The sequence below is a fragment of the Rhinichthys klamathensis genome, unplaced genomic scaffold, assembly GCF_029890125.1.
Source record: "Rhinichthys klamathensis goyatoka isolate OS25496 unplaced genomic scaffold, OSU_Roscu_1.1 h1tg000222l_1, whole genome shotgun sequence".
NCBI lineage: Eukaryota > Metazoa > Chordata > Actinopteri > Cypriniformes > Leuciscidae > Rhinichthys > Rhinichthys klamathensis.
The window spans coordinates 39,925-58,254 of record NW_026606746.1 but is presented as its reverse complement, the minus strand read 5'-3'; the positions used below and the strand labels follow the sequence as shown (position 1 = coordinate 58,254).

The 18,330-nt window shown below is 37.3% G+C and overlaps 1 protein-coding gene across 3 annotated transcripts in view; it reads left to right on the top strand.

Moving 5' to 3' along the window:
* Positions 1–17,419, top strand: part of trpc5a (transient receptor potential cation channel, subfamily C, member 5a) — an 82,162-nt gene extending 64,743 nt beyond the window's left edge. For 2 of the 3 annotated variants that reach the window (XM_056264532.1, XM_056264533.1), the window contains exons 7-12: positions 424–746; positions 9,159–9,354; positions 10,214–10,426; positions 14,008–14,049; positions 14,269–14,358; positions 15,547–17,419. In XM_056264532.1, coding sequence (XP_056120507.1) covers positions 424–746; positions 9,159–9,354; positions 10,214–10,426; positions 14,008–14,049; positions 14,269–14,358; positions 15,547–16,431 — 1,749 coding nt within the window. In that variant the 3' untranslated portion in view covers positions 16,432–17,419. The remainder of the gene's footprint in view (positions 1–423; positions 747–9,158; positions 9,355–10,213; positions 10,427–14,007; positions 14,050–14,268; positions 14,359–15,546) is intronic. The other variant, XM_056264534.1, reaches the window with a different exon arrangement.
* The last annotated feature ends 911 nt before the right edge of the window (positions 17,420–18,330 follow it).

Sequence of the window (18,330 nt, the reverse complement as noted above, 5' to 3'; positions counted from 1 at the left end):
ACTACCGTTAAAAAAATATTTGCAGGGCAACCATTTTCCACACTGATAATAATATTAAATGTTTCTTGAGCTCCAAATCAGCATATTAGAATGATTTCTGAAGGATCTTGTGACACTGAAGACTGGAGTAATGATGCTGAAAATACAGCTTTGCCATCACAGGAATAAATTACATTTTAAAATATTAGTTATTAAAATAGAAAGCTGTTTTTACTATATTTTTGATCAAATAAATGCAGACTTGGTGAGCATAAGAGACTTCTTTCAAAAACCTTACCAACCCCAAACGTTTGAACGGCAGTGTATGTATGCATTCTTGCAGTACTTTTGCATCATGTTTGCGTAGCTAGAATCCCTTCTAACTCTGAAACTAAATCATGAAATAATTGGCAATATTTCTGAATGTTTTTATGTTCTCTCCAGTATAACAGTTCTCGTCCACGAGAGGAATGGGAGATGTGGCATCCGACGCTGATCGCTGAGGCTTTATTTGCCATTGCTAACATCTTCAGCTCGCTTCGGCTCATCTCCCTCTTCACAGCCAACTCTCATCTGGGCCCACTGCAGATTTCTCTGGGCCGTATGTTGCTGGACATCCTCAAGTTCCTCTTCATCTACTGTCTTGTGCTGCTGGCCTTTGCCAATGGACTCAACCAGCTTTACTTCTACTACGAGACCGAGGCAGCAGACGAACCCAACCACTGCAAGGGGATCCGCTGCGAGAAACAGAACAATGCATTCTCTACGTGAGTTTATCAGCTTTTCTGACCGGGCTAGCATCTTCATATTTCTTTTTCCCTCCCTTTGTCGTCCGTTTGTTGTGTTATTTAGTTCTTTTAATTCTTTAGTGAATCAGTTTGTTTGAATCAGTAAAAAACAAAGTCACAGATTAATTATTGTCCCTGCAGTAAATCCTGTGCAGCGTTTTACTTCTTTTTGAAGTGATGTACAAAATACAGTTCTCGTTTCTATTACAATCATTTTGTAGTTCTGTAGTTTATCACTATGTTATATATAAACTGAGAGGTTTTCTAATTCTAATTGTGGTATTTAGTGTACACTCACCGGCCACTTTATTAGGTACCCCATGCTAGTAACGGGTTGGACCCCCTTTTGCCTTCAGAACTGCCTCAATTCTTCGTGGCATAGATTCAACAAGGTGCTGGAAGCATTCCTCAGGGAGTTTGGTCCATATTGATATGATGGCATCACACAGTTGCCGCAGATTTGTCGGCTGCACATCCATGATGCGAATCTCCCGTTCCACCACATCCCAAAGATGCTCTATTGGGTTGAGATCTGGTAACTGTGGAGGCCATTTTAGTACAGTGAACTCATTGTCATGTTCAAGAAACCAATTTGAAATGATTAGAGCTTTGTGACATGGTGGAAGTAGCCATCAGAGGATGGGTACATGGTGGCCATAAAGGGATGGACATGGTCAGAAACAATGCTCAGGTAGGCCGTGGCATTTAAACGATGCCCAATTGGCACTAAGGGGCCTAAAGTGTGCCAGGAAAACATCCCCCACACCATTACACCACCACCACCAGCCTGCACAGTGGTAACAAGGCATGATGGTTCCATGTTCTCATTCTGTTTACGCCAAATTCTGACTCTAACATCTGAATGTCTCAACAGAAATCGAGACTCATCAGACCAGGCAACATTTTTCCAGTCTTCAACTGTTCAATTTTGGTGAGCTCTTGCAAATTGTAGCCTCTTTTTCCTATTTGTAGTGGAGATGAGTGGTACCCGGTGGAGTCTTCTGCTGTTGTAGCCCATCCGCCTCAAGGTTGTGCGTGTTGTGGCTTCACAAATGCTTTGCTGCATACCTCGGTTGTAACGAGTGGTTATTTCAGTCACTGTTGCCCTTCTATCAGCTCGAACCAGTCTGGCCATTCTCCTCTGACCTCTGGCATCAACAAGGCATTTCCACCCACAGAACTGCCGCTCACTGGATGTTTTTTCTTTTTCGGACCATTCTCTGTAAACCCTAGAGATGGTTGTGCGTGAAAATCCCAGTAGATTAGCAGTTTCTGAAATACTCAGACCAGCCCTTCTGGCACCAACAATCATGCCACGTTCAAAGTCACTCAAATCAACTTTCTTCCCCATACTGATGCTCGGTTTGAACTGCAGGAGATTGTCTTGACCATGTCTACATGCCTAAATGCACTGAGTTGCCGCCATGTGATTGGCTGCTTAGAAATTAAGTGTTAACGAGCAGTTGGACAGGTGTACCTAATAAAGTGGCCGGTGAGTGTATATTGACTGTTATGTATCATTTTATGTTACATATTTAAAAGATATTGGAGGCCCTTTTAAATAGCTTCAATATATAGTACTGCAGTGATAACGTATTTTTGTCGGAAGTTATCATCACCCTGGTTCACAATGGGATTTTTCCATTTTGACTTTTGGATTATTGCAGAATATAAACTCTGTGACCAACAAAAGTTTATGATTCTGGTTTCGCTTTATTTTGATGGTCCCTTTAACACATTCTCTTGACTATAAGTAATGTTGCACGTACATGACTACTAACTCTCATTAGAGAATTAGTTGAGTATTAGTAGCATTAGCGTAAATTTCATCTAACAGTTGGGGGGACAATAAACAAAATTTCTCAAGAGCAATTTTTGAAGGGGACACAAATAATACAGCCAAAAATGTACTTGTAAGGATATGTGTACACAGAGGAAAGCCTTAGAAACAGAGGACGTCTCTTTCTTATATTCAACTGCAGCAAGCCCACTGATCTGCCATTTAAAGGGTTAGTTCACCCAAAAATGAAAATTTTGTCAGTAATTACTCACCCTCATGTTGTTCCAACCCCGTAAGACCTTCGTTCATCTTCGGAACACGAATTAAGATATTTTTGATGAAATCTGAGAGCTGGATCACTCCTCCAAACTAGTCCATAGGCTTCTTCAGGGATTGAACTTGCCGGCCTTGAAAAGTTATTAAAGACATCGTTAAAATAGTCCAAGTGACTACAGTGGCTCAATCTTAAGTTTATCAAGCCACGAGAATACTTTTTGTGCGCAAAAAAAAAAAAAAAATAACGACTTTGTGGGCCATTTCCTTCTCTGTGGGCCTCGAGTCAGTTCACTAGTGTAATAGCGTAAGCTTCTGTTGTTGTACGTCACACGCATCACACACATGACCAGCGTCGACCAATAGTGAGCCTATACGTGTGACGTAGCTCTACGGAATCACACTACGTTAACTGACTAGAGGCCTAAAGAGAAGGAAATGAATAGTTGAAATTAAGTCGTTATTTTTGTTTGTTTTTGCGCACAAAAAGTATTCTCGTCGCTTGATAAACTTAAGATTGAGCCACTGTAGTCACTTGGACTATTTTAACAATGTCTTTAATAACTTTTCGAGGCCGGCAAGTTCAATCCCTGAAGAAGCCTATGGACTAGTATGGAGGAGTGATCCAGCTCTCAGATTTAATCAAAAATATCTTAATTTGTGTTCCGAAGATGAACGAAGGTCTTACGGGGTTGGAACAACATGAGGGTGAGTAAATACTGACAGAATTTTCATTTTTGGGTGAACTAACCCTTTAACATCATATTGAGCAAAACCCAACACAAATATCTTCAATATTAGCCTATATCAGTTCACACATAGACTTATGGCCATTATAATCGCTAGCATAGCGGACTCGTGGAAAAATACATTGGATATCATAATTTTTTTTGTCATGACTAATTTATTAATGACTCAGCATCATCTGTATTAAAAAGAAATGAATCACTTCATCCGATGTTTAAAGTTAATAAAACATCCTTGACAGTCTACTTATCCCAATCGCGTTCCGGGGGGTAAAATCCAAGTTTTTTGGCAGGGTTTCTCTGGTAAAAATCACATTCTGGAAGGTACATATCGTGTGTTATTGGGGTCTCTTCAACACGTTTCAACACTTGAACCAGTGTAAACGTAGCCCAATTTCACGGGAAAACCGCAGACTTTGCAACACTAAAAAGGGGGAAAGCAGGCAGTGGACCAAAGCCCTGTGAAGCAAGGGAGGGGGGACTCAAAATTTTATTTCAATTATTTTAAGTATATATCATTATATTATTTACAATACGCAGCATGGTTTTTAATGATATTTTCAGTGGTGGACAACCCTCAGATAGGGTTGGTCCCATTTAGCCATTTGTTAACAACCGCTTAATTCATGACTAGTAAAAGCTTTAAAAAAAATCACAAGGAGGTATTACTGATGTATTTTATGCCATAGGATAAAACATAAAAATATCTTGAGCTTTTGTTAAAAACAGACCTTATTTGAGCGTTTATTAAAAACAGACTTTAAAAAAACCCATTGACTACTTACTGAAGTACAAAAATATGTCATCCTGCAGCACTCTATTGGCCCCCATATAGCTTCAATGTAGTTAACTACATTTTATTAGCACTATGTAGTCAAAATGGTACCTTGAAGGAAGCTTGCTCAACACTGTTTGTTTACAACATACATTCATTCTTCCCTGCGCTGCAGCTCCAGGTCAGGCTCAGTCAATGCTGATGCTGCTTCTGAATATTCATCAAGACCTCTTGCTTTTCCAGTGATTTGTTGATCAATGACACATCAATAACTGCACAATCATCCACCACTGCACAATAACACAATAAATTCAAGAATCACCTCATGGATATTTGAGAGCAAGCGTTGAGAAAGAAGAAGATAAATCTGTGCTGTGTCTCTCAGAAAACTGCAGCTACTCTGTGAAACATAAACTGCTAAAAAAATCTGAGCATGTTGTTGAAGCGTCCTGGGATTTTCTTGCATTTCCATCAGAATTCTGTTTTTTTTTTTTGCCTGCAGCTGCATATGAGCTTTATGTGGCATTACCACACCAAGATATCAAATCCCTCAACTCATATCACGTCTGAAGCAGCACAAGCTCCTTCAGGCTTCCTGTGGTGTTTTCTGAGGTTCAGTCACAGAGACTCCCCTTCACAGATTAAAGTCTTTGACATCCCATACGGCGTGAGCTTTTCAAAGAGAGACGTTTTTATTAATCAGTATTTTGTCTGCTTTCTCAGTAAAACTTGCACTATTGGCATTTTTAATCTGATACCATATTAAGAACAATTTCCCAATAGGGTAAGAAAAATCAACTTGATTCAAGATTTATTCTCTGAAAACAAGTATTGTCAAATAATTGAGAATTACATTTTAAACATTTATTTTTAATAATTACGTTTTGCTTCTCAAGTAAATTAATCTTGTTTTTATGGATGTTTTCATATTAATTTTTTTTGTTTGTTTGTTTGTTTGTTTGTTTGTTTGTTTGTTTGCAGTGCTATAGCAGCAAAAAAGATTTCTGAGGACAGGTCTTAGGTACACTAAAAAATGATTCATGTCTTCTCTGTATTATTTTGGCCTTTGAATTGGAAAGCTTGAAATGCCACATGTCGACTGAACCGGCACAGGATGTGCAGAGCTGCTGGCTCTAGTGGGCTGCCAGTTGTTATGTCACTATCTCTGACAAGTCAGTGAGGTGATTGAGGCAAACCTGTGTGCCTCCATTAGGGCTCTGCCACGGCAGTCACGTGGTTCAGGTGCTGGACATGCTTTATTTTCATTTATTATATGAATGTGGCAAAAATATAACATGGATACAGCCTTCTAAATTTGGTCCAAGTGATCAAAATGGACACCACTGTTCACACAGATATAGCAATGCCCTGCGGAGGTCACTTGCCTCTTCACATATACTATATATATATATATATATATATATTATATATATATATATATATATAGTATATTGTATATACAGGATGAATAAAGATCTAAGCAACTACTTTGACAAGGGCCAAATTTTTATGGTCAGACGACTGGGTCATAGCATTTCTGTAATGGCAAGCCTAGTGTGTTGCTCCTGGTCACTATGATGACCCCTGTCCACAGCCGAAAGCCCCTACAAAGGGCACAGGGGCGGACTTAACCATTAGGCAAAGGTCGGCAATTGCCTTGGGCCCCGAGCTACCTAGGGGCCCCCAAAATGCCCCATTAAATTATGCTTAAGTTTTTTTTTTTTTTTTTTTTACTTTTCGCAAATTATATATTTCTAAAAAACATTTGCGAAAAAATGCATCAAATCATTAGTGTTGCAGACAGGAGGGGGCCCCCACCTCACTACATTGGACTATTCCATTATCTCACTTTCTGCGTGCGAAAGTGACAAGGCTGTAATGCGCCAAAAGAACTGACGCAGAAAAAGAAGTGATTGACAGACAGTGTACAAAATGACAGACAGTGTACAGAGTAGTAGACAAAGTTAAAATGAAGCGAAGCTACCCAAGCGGTGCTGAAAAAGCAGGAAGCGGGAGGAAAGCAAAACGTTTTTAGCAAAATTGCAGAAGGTAACAAACTTTTTTGTGATGCCCGCTGACAATGACAACAATGCTAACGATATGTTACAAGTCCATGGCCATATGAGGTCACCGAGGTCCGGACCTCTGTCGTTTTTTTACATTCAAAAATAAAATGTCAAGCTCTCTGAATGATTAATTAGCCGTTTAAACCACCTCATATGAGTGTTTGCAATTCATGTTGCTGCGAGAAGCTGGCGCAGTGAACGGGGCTTGAGAGCGCGCTGTGAGTGAGGGCGCGGATGCAGCCTCCGTGTTGCCAGATCCACCTAATAGAAAGGTGGCAGTAGTCTTCTGGACCTGTTTTTCTGATTTAATGTGACACTTTAGGAAGTTATTAAAGTGGAAAGTTGCATGTTAGGGTTAGTGATATATTAATCTTATTTCCAAAACACAAGCTTTGAACTTATTTCGGATTATTATTCTGTTTTGTTTTTCTTGTTTTTCGTAGCAATCTGGCAACATTTTACTGTCGGCATTACAGTTTTTTACAATCACTTTGTTACTATTTTCAGAACCTTGATGTCATTTTTCACAACTCTAGACACAAAACTCACAACCAATGATCAAAATGCACATTTTTCAAAACTCTAACCCTTTTCTCAATTGCTTGGATACAATACACATAAAACTTAGATCATTTGTTCATTCAACAAAAATCACCTGCTCAATTTGACACAACTTAACATCAAAGTACTACTATTTCAAAAGGCAATTCACACATTACATTTCAAATGAGTGTCTATTCATTTCCTTACAATGATCTAACTATCAATTGATACAACTGCTCAAAATGATAAGTAACTGTTGCAGTACTCTTAATGCATAGTTGTATGGAAACAGACACACAATCTTCCATGTTTACAGTAAATCATGAAAGTTTCAAGATAATGAGATTCATTGTCACCAATTAGCGTGGAGCATGAACCAATTAGACTACAATATCCATGGATGTAGCCTAATATTTTATATTTTAGCTTTGATTCCAATAAACCTATGTTATGATTGTACTGTAGTGTTTTGCATCAATATATTACAAACTTTGCTCAATGATTCCACTATGTCTGTATTCTCTCTACTACTGCAGTACTTTTACAGAGATGTATTTACTGTACATGTAGTACCATAATGAAACCTGTATCACCTATTTTGTTCTACAATATTTAATGATTGAACGAACAATGACACAGTGAAACTATCGGTTGCTTGTGTGTGGGTGATCTATAGTTATGTTTCAATGGTATTTCACAGTAAATTTGTTTTTTGGACCAATGATTGTGCAAGTGCAAGATTTCTTTAAAGATATGAATGCACAATGCAATGTTTTGAACATTAGACAGCCTGTGTTACAAGTGATAACCGTTTTGAGTTTTGTGTCTAGAGTTTTGAAAAATGACATCAAGGTTCTGAAAATAGTAGCAAAGTGATTGTAAAAAACTGTAATACAAAAAAAGCTTATAGACAAACTGTAATTGCATAAAGCTACCACATTCGGTAAGACAAACGCAATGATCATCGTGATTATCTGTAAGAAATGTATAACACTATCAAAAACTATAGCATAATACAGATCTGTATGAATGAAATTTGCCAAAAAACTTACTGGCCAGCAGGAAGACAGCTCATGCTGTTTAGTTAACCTTTCACAAATTCATCATAAAAACATTAATTAAAGCAGTGTTTCTCAACTAGCAATCTATTCAGTCAGCATATTTGTGTTTGATCTGTGTGAATTACAGAAATATAAGACTTGCTAGACGACCTACTTTTTTTCTATATTTCTTTGCACAAAACTCTCCAGAAAGTGCCATTTAATGGTTTATTTTTCAATTATGTTTTTTACTTTTTTCGTTCTCTTTTAAAGATCGGATGGGGGGCCCCATACTACCTTCGCCTTGGGCACCCAATTTGCTAAATCCGCCACTGAAAGGGGACATGAGCGTCGGCACTGGCTCCCATGCATGATCCACAGTGCTATGTCATTTCTGTTCTGTTCAACTCCTTTTTCCTATTTTCTGGAAACCATATTGTATTTATCTCTGCCAAAACTTTGATGAATGCTGACCATGTTGAATATTTAATGGGACTTTTGATGCTGTGCATTGCAGTACTGTAGCGTCTAGCTGGGTTCTTTACACAGCTGTGAGACTCATGTCTTATTGTATGTGCATGTTTGTGTGTGTGCAAACCATCAATTTGTGAGATTCATTACATTTTAAAAACATTTTCAGACTGTCAGTGCGATGAAGATGAATGCAACTGCAATAGAATTATAAATATAGCAATAGATTTAAACACTGATATATACAGTATATATACATTTGTAAGCATTAAGCGTTGTAAGCATATGTTTATGCATTGTAAGCATATTTAACAAAATGTGACCATTTGAAGTGTCCAATGCTTTTTATGTATATTTTATGTATATTTACTAACATATTTAGAATATGGGAACATAATTTCACTTTTTTTTTTTTGTGGGGGGGGGGGGGGGGGTGGGGGGGGGGGGGGGGGGGGGGTGGGGTGGTATTGTTACAATTGCCCCCATCTCTCCAAGTCATAATCTCTCACATTCACAGTCATTCACACACATTAATAACTTGATTTATTTCACATTATTTCCTAATGAACTGTTTACCCCTGGAGCTTTGTGATCTTCTCTGGCCCATCCTTAACGCATCTGTGATGCTGTTGCACATTATTCCTAATCATGTTTCTTTCTTTCTTTCTTTCTTGCCTTTTTTCCCTTAATCTTTCAGGTTATTTGAGACACTTCAGTCTCTGTTCTGGTCGATATTTGGCCTCTTGAATCTTTATGTAACCAATGTGAAGGCTCGGCACGAGTTTACTGAGTTTGTTGGAGCCACCATGTTCGGCACCTACAACGTCATCTCACTGGTGGTTCTCCTCAACATGCTCATCGCTATGATGAACAACTCCTACCAGCTGATCGCTGTGAGTACTGAGCACAATAATCCAAAGGCCAGAAATATACAGTTTCAGCATCCTGCTGATTTAGAGAGGATCGAATACGAGAGATGTAGTCTTTTCAATAGGTGTTAGTTTATGGTATTGGTTTATGGGTTGTTTTTTTATCATATGTTGTTCTTCTTCTCACCAAGGCTGCAATTATTCTAGTCAGTGTCACATGATCCCTCATTCTAATATGTTGATTTGATCCTTTGATGCATAGAAAGTTTAAAAGAAACATTTATTTGAAAAAGAAATTTCCTTATTGTCACTTTTGATCAGTTTAATCCATTCTTGGATTTAAAAAAAAACCTTTACAACCCCAAACTTTTTAACGGTAGTGTATATCATCACAAATTGTCATTCATAGTTTTTTTTTTATATATAATATACTGTGTAAAATAAATATTAATTTGTTTTATTATATACTATATCAGTGGTTCTCAAACTTTTTGACTTGAAGCCCCCCCAATATTCAAAGCCCCTAAGATATTTCCAGTATGTCTGCCATGATTATGACAAAGCTGCTTGTTTTAAAATGTTTTTAAGAAAAAAAACTGAGAGTATTGATATATTTGTTAACCATGATTGATTTTGTGATTCCAGAACTGTATATTCTTCAATTAAAACAATAGTTATTGAGTGAATTTTTTTTTAAAGTTATTTGAATATATTAATAATCATTTATTCATTTAAATACTTTTAATTCATCTTGCGACCCCCTTGGAAGTTTACTGAGGCCCCCTGGTTGAGAACCACAGTACTAGATGAATTGGTCGAATATTTTGTTGATTATTATGATTCAGTTCTTCTTATTATTAATTCTTTTGTTACTGTGCCCCAGGACCATGCTGACATCGAATGGAAGTTTGCTCGGACCAAGCTGTGGATGAGTTACTTTGATGAGGGTGGGACACTCCCTCCACCGTTCAATATAGTCCCCAGTCCTAAGTCCTTCTGGTACCTGTGCCTGTGGGTACACGGGCGGCTCTGCGGGTCGGAGACTGCTCCACCTGAAGAAATCCCCCATAAACATGAGAATCTGAAGGAGTTTACGGTAAAGACAAACCCTGAATTAATTTGAACATTCTCTCTGTGATTTCATCTGAATCTGATCAAGTGGTTCTGGTTTAAATGACACTTTAAGCACAATGCAGCCGGCTCATTGTGTAACTGATTACCCATTACAGTGACTAACAGCACAGCCACACACATATATCAGCATGTTGAATGCTAAAACAGCTCATTTACATTTTTATTGCTTTTGAACTATTGGTTTTTTGACACATAGTGGGCTGCAGTAATTGTATTTAGACTGGTATCATCATGCATTACCAGGTATCACTGGGTAAAAGAGATAGTGTACATGTAAAAACCTTTGACTTTAAGAAAGACAACAACTTAAAAAATCTAGCACATTCAAATCAACATCAGATCAAATACTCATGCTTCAAACCTTGATCTTACGATTGAGTCAGTGATGTCAGTGTTGTATATCTACAACACCTCACAACTCAAACATATCTGCAGTGCACATATACACTCATTGGGTTGCTTTCTTTTTGTATTAACATTAAGACTTTAGGTTCAAATATACATTCATTTTAAGGGAAAGTACAGTATACACTACCGTTCAAAAGTTTGGGGTCAGAAAGACAAAATAAAGGCTGTATTTATTTGATCAAAAATACAGTAAAACAGTAACATTGTTAAATATTATTAGAATTTAAAAGAACTGTTTTCTATTTCAATATATTCTCAAATGTAATTTATTCCTGTGATGCAAAGCTGAATTTTCAGCATCATTACTCCTTCAGTGTCACATGATCCTTCAGAAATCATTTTAATATGCTGATTTGCTGCTCAAGAAACATTTATAAATATTATCAATGTTGAAAAAAGCTTAATATTTTTGTGGAAACCGTGATACATTTTTTTTCCGTGATTCTTTGATCAATAGAAAATTCAAAAGAAACCGCATTTATTTGATATATAAAACTTTTGTAACATTTTAAATGTCTTTACTGTCACTTTTTGCTCAATTTTATGCATCCTTGCTGATTAAAAATATTGTATTCTAGGTAGAGTATATTTTAACTGAAAATTGGTCACCATTACTTCTTGTCTTTAGTAGTACCATTTAAATGGTCTTGCATTATACATTTTTAAAAGTACAGTTATTCTGTGTAGTCTATCAATTAATATGAGGTCAAGAAAACAGCTTGGATAATTCTTATAAAAGAATTGGCAACATGCGGTTTAACATAGTTTTTAGCATGTCACATTGCAGGTCAGCTGCATTTTATCTGAAATACCCATTTATCAGGGCTACTATGGCACAGGCTTGGTGCATGAATATGAATTAAGTTAGATAACCAGGAAGGTTACCTAGCAACGTCAGCATGACCTAATTAATATTCATGAGACAGGTCTTTGCCTTTTTTTTGACATCACAATCAGCTTGTCAGCCCCCCTCCCCCGAACTCCAAGTACTGCTTTCATTCAGAGTGGCCAGATTGGTAGCAAATTTCATTGCAATTGAATCAGTGGAGTTTCATGTGAATTAATTAAACTTCTATGAAGGAAGATTCCTTTATTCAACCAGTTTGTATGTCTCCTTTGATGATGTAATGAGGTGTAACATGGCCCAAGTCTGTCTGGAGTTTAAACTCCTGTGTTGCCATGCAACTTCCCTCGAAACTCCCGGGACTTTCGTCATCTCTGTTTCAAATATAACCTCTCTTGTTCCACCTGATGCACTTTTATTACAAATCCATCTCTCTGCACGGCCTTTATTGGTCTGCAGCAATACAGATGCTCATGCACTCTCTCTCTCTTTTTCACACTGTCATTCACGCACACACACACACACACACACACACACACACAGCCGAAGCACACTCACTCAAAACTCTCTCCCACATGTTTGCTGGCATTGCTGTGCTGGGATCAAACCTTGATCATTATATAAAGCTGCCTACATGTAGAGCTAAGAGGAGAGCAGCTCTCCTGCAATATCTGATAAGAATATTAAAGATGTTTTACAGCTCATACTGCGATATCAGAATGCCTTTTTCTGCATGTGCATCACATTTTGCCCTGGTCTTCAGAGTGTGCGAATATCCAATTGAAAAAAGCATCTGCTGGATAAATACATCTCGATACTCTGCAAAAGCATTGTAGGGCTGCACATGAGAATTTACATTTAAATAGCATTTGAACATTTTGATTAATTCCCTCATTGTGGATGTGAAAGGAAAGTGTTGATATAAACCCAAGATTGTTTCTTTGTTTCCATAGCCACTGTGTCTTTTTACTATCCCAACTTTTTTTGTAAAAATATGCAGCAGCCTGAATGGCAACAGCATCGACAGTGTCAAACTGTCATTTTTATCATCACCGTCAGTCCAGGATGTACACTACTGTTTAAAAGTTTGGGGTCAGTGCGACTTAAAAAAAAAAGAAAAAGAAAAGAAATGAATACTTTTATTCAGCAAGAATGCATTAAAAGTGACAGTAAAGACATTCATAATGTAACAAAAGATGGTAACACTTTATTTTACAGTGTCATTGTTATGTTACATTCAGTTACTAAATTATGAATAATTACATGCTATTAACCCTAAACCTTAGATATGTAGTTGCTTAATATTACTCAGTACTTAAATGTATAATTACAGTGTAAAAAATACACCTTAAAATAAAGTGTAACCCAAAAGATTTCTATTTCAAATAAATGCTGTTCTTGTGAGCTTTCATGAACATCAACCAATAAAACAAATTCACGTTTTTCACAAAAATATTAAGCAGCAAAACTGTTTCAACATTGATAATAATCAGAAATGTTTCTTAAGTATCAAATAGGCATATTAGAATGATTTCTGAAGGATCATGTGACACTAAAGACTGGAGTAATGATGCTGAAAATACAGCTTTTCATCACAGGAATAATATTTCACATTATTTCTGTTTTTACTGTATTTTTAATCAAATGAGTGTCAAAGTCTTGGTTAGCAAAAAATCTTACAGTCCGCAAATCTTTTGAATGGTATTGTGTGTTTATCAACATCTCCTATGCTAAAAAATATTCTAACTGCAGTGTGAAATTAATATTGGCGAGGCCGATATAAATGCAAACATAGTGGTAACAGAAACTTAATTTTCTTTTCTTTTCTTTTTTTCTGACCCTAAATTTACAATCATCAAAGTACAGTAGGGAAACGACTTACAACAGTACAGTTGTTAGACAGAAAGTACAGAGGGAAATAATATGCAAAAACTACGGTAAATGTATGGTTTACTATTCAACGCCATTCAAATGTAGAAATGACGAATGTGAACATGCATATTGAGTGACAAACGAAACTAAATCTGTAATCTACACTAAATTATATATAATTAATTTATAAATGTATTAAATTCAGATTCATTATAATTCATTTAAACTTTAGTGCACCTGTTAATGTCAATTGTAAGTGATGGGGACACGTAGCGCACAAATTTGTTGATTGTGAATGACCCTGGAATTTAATTGAATAATTATCCAACAAACAAATAAATAAGTGGCATGTATTTAATTAGTCAATGAGCTCAATAACCCTATAATTACAATGTGAATATTTGTTTCTCCTTTAATAGGAAAAGCATGCTGACAGGCTGATCCAGAATCAGCATTATCAGGTATGCCAGCAGATAAAGCTCTGCAATTACACACATATGCAAGAAAACAACATTGTGCATGTAATTGCATTACATCACTTCGCCTCTGGCTTTGTTTTTCCCGTCTCTCTTTTTCCTTGCAATGTCACACCAACGATCCAGCTGTACATTTCCAGATTAACAAGATTAGGGAGTTCTGTCTGATTGCTTGCTTTCTCTTCTTCTCCTTCAACCCCTCAGGAGGTCATCCGTAGTCTAGTGAAGAGGTACGTGGCGTCCATGATCCGCAACGCTAAGACAAACGAAGGGCTGACGGAGGAGAATTTTAAGGTGCTTCTGAAACTGACTGCTCTCTATTAATCTTGCATAGACATTAGGAAATGGATGCTCACTAACAAAAAAAAAAACTGTCACAAATAATCATTTTAGAAACACTTTTCAAGTGTTTCTAGAAAATCTGGGCATCTTCTTTTGCATTTAATTATTATTATCTTTAATTGTTACTTTAGCGAATAATCATGTAACAAACATTTTTGGTACACTAGCACACTACACTTGCACACTTGAAAAAAACTAGAAAAAATGTGAAATATTTATTATGATCACTATTTTAAAAGTAAAAAACCTGTTTATTGGTTAACAGTAATGATACTTTCCTTACAATATACAGTGATAAACTATAATCTAAAGGGACAAATCATAATTTAACAGTAAAATTTTTGTTTTGGAAATTAGTATTTACCTCAGCTCGTGGAAAAGCTACTTTGACTCATCATGTGGTTTTCTCTATTTCTAAGGTGGTTGTCTTATAGAGATACAAGACAGATTTGAGTACTTTGGTATATTAACCTTTAACTTTTTGCTTATTAGCTTGCATATTACTTGCAAATTGGGTGTTTATTAGCACTTATAAAGCACATATTAATGCCTTATTCTGCATTACCATATTCTACATCCCTTTATCCTACCCAATACCTAAACTTAACCACTACAACAACTACCTTACTAACTATTATTAAGCAGTAAATTAGGAGTTTGTGGAGGCAAAAGTCATAGTTAATGGTGAATATGTGTTCCTCAAACTAAAGTGTTGCCATTAACATTATATCAGTTAATGAAATTTACAGTAAATTTAAGTTTAATCTGTAAAACTTAAAATGTTGCTTAAAAAGTCTTTTTACAGTAAAGTTCTGCCGACCACAGCTGCCATTTTCTACCATAAATTTCACAGATGTTTTTTTTTTACAATGATATACATACAGGATATTTTCATCCATTAATTGCACCTTAAGTCATAAAGAAATGAATCCATGACAGTGCCTTAATTTTAGTTTTCTTCCTCGACCCACGGTGAAATCTGGTTTCTAAAAACAGTTCATCAGAATAGTAACATTGAATATGTTCGGACTAGTATTGATTTACTTTTGTCTTGCATCGTGTTAGAATCTTGGATTCTGTTGTGCTAAAATGAGGATATTTTTCGAATGCATCATGTAATTCTGTAATACTCTGCTGTAGGAGCTGAAACAGGACATTTCCAGCTTTCGCTACGAAGTTTTGGACCTTCTCGGCAACCGAAAGCCGCCCCGGCGGAACTATTCCTCGAGCAGCGAGGCCACGCTTCGAGACGAGGCCAGCGACGATGGCGAGGCCTGTTACCACAGCGACGGGAGCAGCATCGGGGCCAAAGGCGTCTCTTTCAAAACCATTACGCCTTCAGATCCGTCGTACGGAGTCTCCGCCCTTTTCCGCTCCATCTCCGGAATGGAGGCCTCCGCGACGGAGACGACGGCGGCAGCATCGTCGTCTGCGTACAGGGAAGGTAAACCAAAGATCAACGGACTGAGGAAGAATCCCTCGCCCTCCTCTTCCCTGTCCTCAGTGGCTCCAGCAAGACCTGCACTTTCACGGACTTGGAGGCGCTTTTCACGCTTCTCTAGTTCCAAGAAGAACTCCTTCAGACGACTCGGGCTGCTGTTCTCACGCATGGGCAGCCACATGCCGCAGGCCGCAGGTGTCACTGCTGCAACATACACTATCTCAGATGGATTGCTTCACCCGCCGGGAGCCTGGCAGGACTTGGGCTTCACCAGAGGCGATGGTCCGGTCACCCGCAGCGAGACCAACCTTAATCAGGTGGACGTGGCCGCTTTAAATGAGGGCGACAGTGTTGCAATGCCAACCAGACAGAGAGCTAACGGGAGGGATGTTTTACTGACACTAGGACCTCTGTGTCCACCTTCTTCCCTGCACTGTGCTTCCAGTTTCTCCGCCTCCAGCTCCCGCCTCCTGGACTCAAACGAGGACGTGTTCCAGGGGTTGGTCGGGCCCTGCGGCGGACGAACGCCAGACTCGTCCCGCTGGGTAACGGAACAGGACGATTCGGTGACCACACAGCTATAGTATTGCTAGTCTATACTGTACAGCACTTTGATAATAACAATAATCAGTGATGATATCAATAACTATTACCTTAACAACAACCGATTCTTCTTTGTTCTTTTGTTTGCTGCTGCAATATTTTTCATTTCTCTCTGAGATTTAACCAAATCGAAAGTCATTTACAAGACAGATGGGGTGAGTAAATAAAATGGTGGATGACAGAGATTCAGAAAGGGACAGAAAAGTGCCATAATCAGCAAAGCAGACAAACTCATTTTTGACCCAGGACTCATTTTTGCGTCTTCATTGCGTCATATCATTAAAGGGATATTTCACCCGAAAATCAGTCAGTTTCAAAAATAAATACAAAACCTGTCCTAATTGAAAGAAATCAAGTTGAGAAAAAGATTGAATCCAATATTTGGTGATAATATAGCATAACGATAGATTTATAAGCTATTTTTTGTATGCCGGCCATTTTTGACCGGGAACACCACAAGTGTGGCTTTGTTCCATTTTGTACAAGTGTAATACCACAAGTGTAACAGGGTGGGGGGAAAAAAATCTCCAAAAAAGTACAAACATTATCCCCCAAAAATTGGGAAGTAGTAATACCCTGTGTGAATGAAGTCAGTAAGTTTTATTCTAACGTGACAACATTAACTCACATTTTTGGGGAAAGAAAATCCTCTCCAGGTCAAAATGACCCGAACACAACATGAGGGTTAAGATTTTGGGTGAACCTAAAAGTCAACTTGAAATCAAAATTTACTATTTATTTTCTTAATCAATTTTTCTGGTTGTATTGTGTGTGATGCATCAATGCATGTTATTCCAAAGATAAAAATATTATAAATCAAATTGTAATAACCTGCTCCGCCACTAAAACGACTTGTCTTTTTGGTTGATGTCACGTAGACTGTGCAGGCTATGAATTAGATGTTCTAACATCTTTTTATCAAATTGTTAGAGCATCAATTTAATGTCGGTTAAAGTTAAAATTGAAAGAAATTTACGCCAATAACATCACATAATTGATTGATTTGCAAAGCGTTACTAATGGGATACTTTTGGGAATGGTGGACTTGAGTCCCACACTCATTTTTTTTTAACATTGAATATCCTATTTCACTCAAAAAATGTCACATTACATAAGAATAATTTTTTTCGTGTGCCATTTCATGTTGATGTAAACCCTAAACCACACCAGTCAATACACTATATCAGCAATGTGCACTGGAAGCATTGTCAGTTCATGTATTTCATTTTCATAGAAAGTTCTCATTGGAAAGTGTACTTGAGCAAGAAACACATCTGATATGGACTTACAGTGAACGTTTAAGGACATGATGCTCTTGGTGGAACAGGATTGAATCTCAGTAACTGATCAGTGAGCCGCTGGCACTCACCCGGTGAAGGTTTCTCACTTTAGTGCTATGATACGTGCACATCATAGTGTGACGTTACTTGTGTTATGCACCCGGAGGGCTGAAGTTATGCTAGAATCTAACATGACTGAAATCTTATTTTTGTATTTTGAATAGCATGTACAAATGATTTAATTTCAAGACTGTTTTAGTATAGACAGACATTATTTATAGATTATACTATTATAATGTTTTTGGAGCTGTTTTTTTCTTTTCTTTGACTGCTTACTTTTTACTGTATGTGAATATTAATTAGTATATTATTATAATCAGGTATGGGGGAGATGCATCGAATAAGACATCCCCCTGCTCTGCGATGATGAATGCTGATGAACCATGTACAGTGCCTTGCAAAAATATTCAGTCATTTAACCAGCTCTGATACTTTACTGAGTTATAAATATGACATTACTCATACTTGTATTTAGAAGTTATTTTAATTTGTCATTGTTTTATGTTGGAAAATAGGAATAAAAGTTGGTTTTGGGGCAGA